This window comes from Centropristis striata, chromosome 19 (assembly GCF_030273125.1).
Source record: "Centropristis striata isolate RG_2023a ecotype Rhode Island chromosome 19, C.striata_1.0, whole genome shotgun sequence".
In the NCBI taxonomy this organism is placed as follows: Eukaryota; Metazoa; Chordata; class Actinopteri; order Perciformes; family Serranidae; genus Centropristis; species Centropristis striata.
The window spans coordinates 17,841,726-17,852,097 of NC_081535.1; the positions used below are offsets into that span (position 1 = coordinate 17,841,726).

General features: G+C 37.7%; 1 protein-coding gene across 1 annotated transcript; it reads right to left on the minus strand.

Annotated features, from left to right (window-relative positions):
- Window positions 1-1,787: 1,787 nt before the first annotated feature.
- On the minus strand, window positions 1,788-9,876 carry agxt2 (alanine--glyoxylate aminotransferase 2). Its single transcript, XM_059357953.1, has 14 exons — window positions 9,659-9,876; window positions 8,373-8,461; window positions 8,039-8,229; window positions 7,807-7,930; window positions 7,617-7,711; window positions 7,108-7,201; window positions 6,117-6,210; window positions 4,935-5,035; window positions 4,713-4,805; window positions 4,033-4,165; window positions 3,721-3,809; window positions 3,443-3,592; window positions 2,841-2,939; window positions 1,788-2,470 (listed from the first exon to the last, which is right to left on the minus strand). The coding sequence occupies exons 1-14, from the start codon at window positions 9,753-9,755 to the stop codon at window positions 2,369-2,371; spliced, it is 1,551 nt and encodes a 516-aa protein (XP_059213936.1). The 5' UTR covers window positions 9,756-9,876; the 3' UTR covers window positions 1,788-2,368.
- Between the last annotated feature and the right edge of the window lie 496 nt (window positions 9,877-10,372).

Sequence of the window (10,372 nt, forward strand, 5' to 3'; positions counted from 1 at the left end):
TATCTCTCTGTTTGTCATGAAGAGTTCTGTAATGCTATTACTGCATCATAAAAATAAAGGCATGTTGGTATTTTTACAACTCTGGAATGATTTGCAAGACATTAAACTCCTGCATTTACATTTACATTTAGTCATTTAGTTGACGCTTTTATCCAAAGCGACTTACAGGAAGAAAAAAGCAAACAATCAAGGTATAGTGCAGTAAGAGCTATTAGTGCATCAATAAGTGCTAGTGACAATTCTTTAAGGAGTAGAATTATCGTGTGGTGCTAGGAAAGATGCTCTCTGAAGAGCTGGGTCTTCAGGAGTTTTTTAAAGGTAGAGAGGGACGCCCCTGCTCTGGTTGGAACTGGTAGTGTTTTCCACCAGTGGGGAACAAGAAATGCAAAGAGTCTGGATTGCCTTGGACCAACGGGGGGTAGAGCTAGTAGCAGTTCATTGGAAGAGCGCAACGGTCGTGAGGTAGCATATGCCTGAATCAGGGCGTTCAGGTAGGTAGGTGCTAGCCTGGCTAACGCCAGACTAATCACAAATGAGATTAGTCTGGAAACCAGCCATTCATTTCTCCGTAGAGGAGGCGTGGTTTACGATCCTCCAGAGCCGTTTATTGGGTGCTACGAATGTCTATCAAACGTAGCTCTTAGCCAATCATATCAGTTATACCAGATGACGTATGTAGAGTAACAGAAATTGATGTTTACTTAGCCAGACTAGCCCATCTCTACTTTGAGACTAAAATGCTCAATTCTGCTTTTGCAGCATGTTCTGGCTCTGGCTGCTCACAGTCTACCGGCAGTGTTGGTGTGTGTGTATCTGTGAGAGAGTGTTGCTTGCTGCTTTGCTTCTCCAGTTCTTTCTTTCTGAAATATTATTTATTTTTACGCCTTATTTCCCCCTCATGTCATTCACCCATACACATCCACTGATTTTGTGGGCAATAGATGAGCTGCTGCGGATATTGTCATCATAAATGATGACAATATCACACAAACTGTGACATCATCTGAACATAATGGAATGTCAGAGATAATTAATGATGATGTCACATTTTGTGTGATATTGTTATATCTGACCGACCGACTGCCCTTTAACTAAAGCTAGAGGCTGTCAGTTTTATGGTTAGTTAGTCAGTTAATTTGGTATTAGGTAGTTCCAGTGGTGGAAAACGTATTCATCCCTTTCTTAAGTACTAATATCACACTGCAGAATTACCCCACCAACAAAACAGATTCATGTGATAATTCTCTGTGGGCTTATCATATACAAATAGTCTTGTGATCCATTGTAATAAAAAAAAAATGTACTCACTCACTCACTTCACACTAACATAACAGCATTTTTCTTCAGAGACTTAGGAACATTCAGTGTTTTGGGAAGAAACTGCACCTACACCTTACTTAATGAATATAATATGTCACTATGAAATCTTGGGTGTGAAACAGGACACAGGAGACGACGATTTGAAAAAAGCTTATCGGAAATAAGCATTGAAATGGCATCCAGGTAAGGTCTTGTCAGGTGCAACTATAGAAATAGAATATACCTAATTTACAAGTTACACTAAAACTCCTGATTTTACTATGAAATATGTAAGTGTAGAAGTAAGTAATGTATCATAAGTATCGTAGTATTATGCCCCAAATACAGTATGATTTACATTAAAAGCTTATACCGATACGCAAGCCAGCTACTCCCAGGAGAAGGAACAGGGGCAAGAGTAGGGGGAGTACCTCCTGGTACCTACTCCTACTCCTCCTGCGCCTGCTCAAGTGGGCAGTGTGACCAGCGTGTAATAGCACATGGTTGTTTCTCAAGCTCACAGATTTATTGTTCACATTCAGATTCATAATCACCACCAAAATATGTGTTCAGAAATTACAATCATACAACATTACATCCAAGCATGATTCAGCAGATGCAAAACAAGGAAAATACATTTCAATGTAGTTATTAGAATGAAAGGCTCCAATTTAAGGGTGTCCCACAGTCCCAGGGACAGAACAAAATATAACATGGGCAGTAAAAAATACATTTTTGGAAGGTTTGGGACGGATAGTACATTGTAGACCTAGTCTAAAGAAATACAGCTGCAATTCAAATGCATTTTAGGACAGTGGTTAAAAAAGTAAAGTAAGAGCTCTGTAAGAAAGACCCTAAAGGATTATTTTCTCAATTATCTGGTGAGGTATGTTAAGTGAATTAAGTCTTTTGATTACAACATAGTTTTACCCTTTCATAATTCCTATGCAAAGGCGTTAACAGAGGTAGTCTTTCAATTTAAAGGATATACAAAATACAGTCCACTGCTCAGAGGGTTTCCAGGTTTGGTCCTTGGCATTGAGCAATCCAGCTGACCTTTAACTGACTCTCATCTTCTTTCCATGTAGTTGTGGATGGACTTGTTAAAAACCGCCAGGAAGAAATCTGCATCTTCCATTGTAATGCACATTGGGGGTTTTATACGGAAGGTCTGAAAAAAAGATAAACAGAAAAGAGGACATTATGCAGCAGAGACTACCGGAAAAACATGTATCTGGGACAGGTGCATTATTCTGGATTCAGAGAAGGCACTTCAGACATTTCTTGAACATTTGTTAAGCAGCACAAACAGCAATATTCTTAATATTAAACCACATTGAAATTTATAATCAGAGTGAATCCTTTTGGAAAGCCACATCCAAAAGCAACACGTCTTTGTTGATGCAGGGTGAAAAAGCCCTATTTCAAATCTAACTTTTTGAACTTAGTTGCAACTTGGTGATGTCAGTGCCAGCTGTATGCATACCATATGCTGACTCAGCACAAAAAAACAGAGAGGGTTAGTAGGTGAGTTCTGTTACCTGTCCGTAGAGTCCTCCTTTTCCAATCAGGACTCCCATGTCCTTTACGTCCTCAAAGATCTCATTCATTGCTTCAGCAGGCAGTGGGTCTCTGCTGGCCTAGGAAGGAGGTAAAGGCATCAAAATTATTGCTGGTGCACCAGCACCCCTAGCTGAGAATGCTGCAAGTGTTTCCAAGTAAAAGAAAAAAGAAGCAAATCGTTGAGTTAGAGAGGCCAGAATCCTTCTACCTTAATTACAGACACAACAATCTAAAAAATTCCTCAAAAATTACAGATTCAAAAGACAGAACCAACAAATCTTTAAAACATTATATATTTCACTGAATCTCTATTAACTCCCGAGCAACTGTCTTATTCTATCAGTTTTTGTACTTAATATCTGCCAGTATGAATAGATAAAAATAAAACAACATGTCCGAACATTAGTTAGTAGTACATTTACTGCAGCTGAGATTGTTCTCTTCACAGTTACAGATGGTCACTGCTGCTCCGGCTAATGGTTAACTGGGGCACTGCTGAACCATGCCCCCGAGAGGCACAGCACAGACACACGTTGCTCAAGCATGTGAGGAGTGATGAGTGTCACTTCTGTTACAATACCTTGTCTTTGACCATTTCCACACCAATCTGGAGGCCTTTTCCACGGACATCGCCGATAATCTCATACTTGTCTCTGAGTTTTGCCAGTTCTTTAATCAGATAGGTGCCCACATTCAGACTGATCTGCTGAGCTCCATCTTCTTTGATAGTCTGTACAGTAAAAATATGTTAGTCATGTTTGAATTGTCATTCATAGTGCTTCTGTGAATATAAACATTTAGTTTTCAGATGCAGCTACACAATATTCATAGATACACAATAAAAAGATGAATTCTTACATCAAGCACTGATGAAGCAACTGCACAAGCCACGGGATTTCCTCCAAAGGTGTTGAAGTGAACCCCCTTCGCAAATGAGGCTGCAATTTCTGCAGAACACATGTATAAACAAGCTCATACATCCACTCAGTGCTGCTTCATATTATGGAACTATTTTGAGCTTGTTTAGTGACTAAACCCTCAGCTCACATAATAAATCTGTATTATTCCTCCCTATCTGGGAAACCAGGTTGTCTCATCTCTTCCCATGCATCTTGATAATTTAATAGTGGAAATAATGTCTGGCTTTTATGTTTTACAATATTATCTCACCTGGTGTTGTAACAACAGCTCCCATTGGGAATCCATTACCGATACCCTTCGCCATTGTGACCATATCAGGGATGACATCATGACCTTGGAAACCCCAGAAGTCATTTCCTGTTCGCCCAAATCCAGTTTGGACCTTTCAGGTGCAAAACAAGACACCATGGCAGTCCATTAGTGTTTAACTATACAAGTCCATGTTTGCTTTATATATCTACTGCGCATGATATGCACTTGAATTAACTTGAGCACTGATATGTGATGTCCCTTAGTTCTGTGGATGTAGTGTTCAAGGCAGGGCAGCAAATACTGAAATACTGCTAATTTTCTTTGTCTTTCATTTTTTTCTCGTCTAAACAATTAATCTTTCTGTCAAAGACATGTCAGAAGTCTTTCAGCTCATTGTTTTAGTTTATTGGTCTGTAACGTTACTGTTCGGTTTAGTCTCATCACTGACATCAACCTCATTTCCAGCAATGAAAAAGCTCTTAAAACCCACTGTTTACTTCCTGCCCAACACAAAACAGCAGACATAAGTTAACAGCAAACTCAAGAACAAAGTCAGACATTCCTTTGGCAGCTAAAAAGCCAGATATTTCTAGTAGCATATTATTGGGTTTCAGTTCACCAGATGGCCAGAAACAAATCTCTAACTCAATGATAAAATATATCAAATGTGTTCTAACCTCATCAGCAATGCAGACTCCTCCTCTCTCTCTCACAAGTTTGTAAGCCTCCTTGAGGTAGTTTTTCGGGTACTGCACAGCTCCTCCAACTCCCTGCACATAACAAACATATTCACATTCACACTGATGCTCAAAAAAAATCAGGCATGCAAAAACATTTACAACACGTTGACTCTGAGACTACATTTCTTGTAAATAATACTCATCAACAGAATTTGGTACCTGAATCGGCTCTCCAAAGAAAGCAGCAATTCGACCTGGGACGCTTGTAGCAAATGTCTCCTTGAGCTGTGCAAGGTATTGTTCATTTGCCATGCAATGACCTGTGGAATCAAACAAAGATTAGTCCTTTATATCAAACTAATACAGTCATTAAGAGGAGCAATTATTCAAAATATTGTCCATTATCTTTACATCAAATATCCTCATGGGAAAAAGGACATGGTTCACAGTTCATAAATGAATCAGTTAAAGCTTTCCAAAAAAGTCACAGTGTAACATCCTATATGCTTGAACTAATTTTTATTTGGCTGAAGTTGGCGTGTGCAGCACTATGAATGAGTGACAAACTATCAGTCTATGATTGTCATGTTGACGGTATCATGCCTGAACCGGAGCCAGGCGAGCAGACAACGAAATTGGGTCCTGCAGATGATATATTTATTTTGTCAAAATTATCCACCATCCATCTATTAATGATGTATACCGATATCATACAGCAACATATTCTGTAAAAAGTCATGTGTTAACATACTAAACATTTCCAAGTAGGCTCTGTTGCTGAGTTACAGGCATACTATTGAGCTGAAATTCCTGAAAATGATAAAGGTTAAAATAGGTAAAAGAGGTAAATGATCAACAGTGGGAGACTTTGAACTTTATCCTGGCAATTCCACACTTTTTGTCTAATTTTTACAACTGACTTGTTTTACTCTCATGATACTGAGATACATGATGGCAGAATTCATAGAAAGAAATACAATTTGTGAATTGCAACTCTACATAAATGATTTAAAGTAAAGAGCCGTTTAAGATATCAAAAAAAGATCTGTAAAGAAATATAAAACTGGGCCAATACTTCTAAATATTTTTTTTTACCGTGGAAAAGCAAAAAACACTCAATAAGTCCATCATTCACTCTAACAAAAAGTGCAGATTTATTTAATGTTGCGCTGCATGTAAATTCATTAAATCACATAAAACAAATTTAAAACACACACAACCTCCGGCATTGTTTATCACTGTGCATGAACACAACGCATTAAGACAGTATGGTTAATGTTTTGCAGGAATATTGCAATAGGGGTTGTAATTCCTAATCTCACAGTCAATAGTCATGTTTTTTTTTCCTGTTTATGAGAGCAATGTTAGTGTGTTAAGCCATGTGTGCGTGTGTTTGTATACCTTGGGCACAGCTACATTCTCTGATGGTCTGCACGGGAGAGTCCCTGCAGTGGCTTCCTCCCCACAGACCTCTGAACACATCAGGACACATGGTCTGTTGTTTGGGCAGAAACCAAGTCAGCTAGATCATCCTGACCGCAACAGTCACTCATAATGAATGCAGCACAAGAAATCATCATGAAGTTTTAAATATTTCCACAGCATTATTCACCTTAACCTCATATACTATAACATCCATATGTTACATGCAAAATGTTGTAAAATCTAATTAGTTTAAATAATGCATGTGCATATGAGTAATTAGCCCAAATGTATTTCAAGCATAGAAATGTATTGCATAATGTAACGGAAGCTGTTTTTCATGCGCATGTTGCCTGAACATAGGCTTGTCATAATGACCACGTTATCAAAGTCAGCTAAAACTATTGAGGTCATGTCCTTATATTGTATTATACCACCATAATACCATTTTAATACTCAGCCAAATAAACACAGAAATGCACAAATTAGCAATGTATTGCTTGTTAGGGAATAAATGACTATATCTCTGTGCCAGATGTTTTAATATTTAATTGATTTTTTGTTAACAGATATTGTTTTGAATAGAGTGATTTCAGTTATTGTTTTGTTTGTGCCGTTTTATTTGGGAACTCATATTTTTTCCACATTCCAATTCCAATGTCTGAATAGTCTTAAGAATTGTTAGGTTATTATTACCATTATATCAGTGGCATAATGGTTTTAAAATGACAATAATATTGCAACAAAAGAAGCTATCGTGACAGGCCTATGTATGCACTAACTAAGAAAATTTGAATTAAATTTTTTTTTAGCACAATATAGCTTCCCCTGTCTTTTGTGACTTGTTCGTTCATCACACACACCTCCAGTCAATTCGTATATTTACTTCCATTAGATTGGAAAAAGCACATTATGGTTTGTACGCGTTTCTCAAATGGCACTGTTATCTATGAATGCATTGCATACATACATTTGTGCAGCCAAAACCATTGGCAATGGGGTATTTATATGCTGCATTGGATGTAAGACCCATGGTCTGTGGGCTGCCACCGTGATATGACCCTCTGGAAGAGAAGAATCAGAAACATTTTGGACATTTAGATTACAGAGAACTTTTCTGGATGGTTAAAATATCAAGCCATAGTTAGCTGAATGGTGAAAATAAGAATGCCATTTCAACTCAGTTTAGGAATATTTTTTAATAGGACCTGGAATCATCGACTTTGTATTCTGTAGTTTATTTAAATGGTGTATTTGTCATTCTAATTGTAATAATCAGAACTTTACCATTATCAGAAATGTTTTTGTTTTTTTACTGCTTGTGAAATTTAGTTTTATATATCAAGTCACGTTACTCACTATTTTTAAAAAACTATTAGATTGATACAAAACACATTTTCATTTTGATATACTTTTTACATAACTATGGAACGCATAAGGATGTCTCTCGCCATTGATAATAAATAAAAAGACTGGTACCTGAAAGTGATGATGTCAAAGTTGCCTGTGTGAAGTCGAGCCATCAGCATGGCCAGGTCATTGGCTTCTGAGCCGCTGTTGGTCAGATATATCACCTGAGCAGGGAAACACAGACCAACAGGAATTTTAATTGCAGCCTCCATGTTTATCCAGGCTCCTGCACTCGGCTGATCAGGAAAAATGACAGTACCTTAAGAGGATCTGGGAAGTAGGAAGCTAGTTTTTCACAATACTCGTGGAGAGGAGGATAGACGTAGATGTTTGTAGTGTGCCACAGTCTCTTCAACTGCTGCTCTGCGGCTGCTGTTACTTTCCTGTACCCACATATGTCAGGAATCAAATATTAGAACTGCATTTATTAGGAACTGTATATACAATAAAACATGCTTTGAATGTGCAACACTAAAGAAAAAGGACCTTACGGGTGGCAGTGGCCCACACTGACAGTAGCCACACCAGCAAATAGATCCAAATATCTTCTCCCCTCCAAATCCCAAAGCCACTGCATGTATCCCTGGTGGATGAACACTGGTTTCTTATAGTAGGTGACCTTCATGGTCATGGGGTTGCAATAACTTTTGCGGATCTCCATCATCCGCTCTTTGGACATACCCTGGAGAGAGGCAAATACACAGGGCAGGAGTTCCAGTCAATGCCATTATGAGCATGATTACATCTACATTAATAAGGTGATTAAAGAAAACAACTCCCTACTGTGCACTGACTGTATTCCTGGAGGATATTATCTTTTCTTACTGTGTATTCCTCCGGCTTGAAGTTGCAAGGGGGCATATCTGGGATGTCTGCAGGAGGGTGTTTGAAGGCTGATTTCTGACATAATGCACCTGTGAAATAACAGCGTTGTAAATGAGACGTTTATTCTTTGAAGGGACTACATGAGCTCATCGTGTTACCTGGCTTCACAGTGACATTTTGAGTGACATTTGGAAGTAATTTGTGAAACAGTGACATTCTCCCCAGAGGTCTTTCAACTCTGTACTTTTTTGCTTTCCTCTAATTATCTACAGACACACAGATGTACAGTTTTAATTTGTATTTATGCTGTTTCTTATGCTGACTTTCAGTATTTAATCAGCATAAAAACAGGATGGCATTTTCACCACATTAAGATCACCTTACACCTCACAGTGTGCAACAAAGAATAAAAATTGCCTGTTTACTCTTGGCTGCTCTTTTAAAGTCTTGTGCTGCAAATTCAGGTTATGTTATCCATGTCTTAATAATGTACCTGGGATGGTTGGCTTTATCTAGCAGTGGATACCGCACTATATGACTACACTGATTTCTACTGTTTAACACACTTTTAAAACTAGGTAAAACTAATGCAGTCTAATGCAAAATCCTGCAAAATAAACAAATAAAAATCCTACCTTCATGAAGGTGCTCAGATATTGTAGAAACTGTTTTAGACAGGTTTTGATTTCTCTCTATAGGTTTTGCCTTGTGGTTGTTGTTTTTCTTCCATTTACCGTTTTTAAAATTATAAAGGAAATGGTACAGGAACAGTACATCAATCAATAAGTCCATCAATCAGAAAAAAGGGAAAAGAATAGTACTTTAAGATTACTTTTGTGTACCAAACTGAACTGTATTCAACTATAATTTGCAAAATAAAAATAAAAATAAAGAAATATTAAAATGAAAGCTGCAGATTTAATACATCTCATATTCACTTCATTAGGCATAACTAATACTCAATCTATGATAAACATTTTTACAAATGTTTTTCCTTGTTTTTATTGTTAAACATTTTCTGTTTGGAAAAAAATAAAATTAATAAGATTACTTTTATGTACCAAAATGAACTGTTTTCAACTATAATTTGCAAAAAACCCACATTTAAAAACTAAAAAACTATTACAACAGGCTGTTGTATATAGCTGCATTAGTTTAAGATATGTGTACCAGGTAAACAAGCAGCTGAGGAAAGTTAATTTCCGTTTAGCCTGGACTGGCGGTAACTTTAGTTTAAGGTTCGCTTAAAGTGAAATAATGAACTGAAAGAAGTGGCTATAACTCACCAGTTGCCAAGTGAAACTTAACGGAACCGGGCCGAGAGCAGATTTGTCCTGTTAAAACTGCACAACGGCCGCTAAGAGAGGGAACCAGTTTATACATACTGAGCAGGTACAGGTCACACAGCTAACCCACTGTCTGTCTTCACCGTCTGACACTCAGCTGCAGACTAACTTCGAGCTTTTCTGCCCTTAGTAAGGGTCTGACCACAGACTGTATATAAGGGTCTGTCTGACAGGGGGCGGTCAGCGACTCGATTTCACCCCAAGTGGCCCCTCTGCAACGTCACAGGATGCGCGCGCACACAGCTCACACTTGTAAACAAAGTGTCAAGTAGCATCTCCTACCTCAGTGGTTCCCAAAGTTTTTCTACTGGGCCATCTTTTCTATCTAAAAAATACTTTTGTCATTTGATCATTTTACAAATATTTACATTAAGACAATATTTTTTGGCATTACAAGTTTTCTGATATGCTTTGTTTATCTGGAACAAACTGCCTGACAACTGATGGCAAACTCTTAAATCAAGGTTGAAGACTCACCTGTTAACAGCTGCCTGTAACTAAACGATTTTAATACATATATTTTAATATTATAAACACGTCATATTTTATTTTTTTAAACTATATAACTCTGCACTGTGGCTTTCACTCTTACTTTTGTTATGTAACCTTAATTATATTTTAGCGTCTGTTTTAGCTGTTTATATTTTCTTCTCT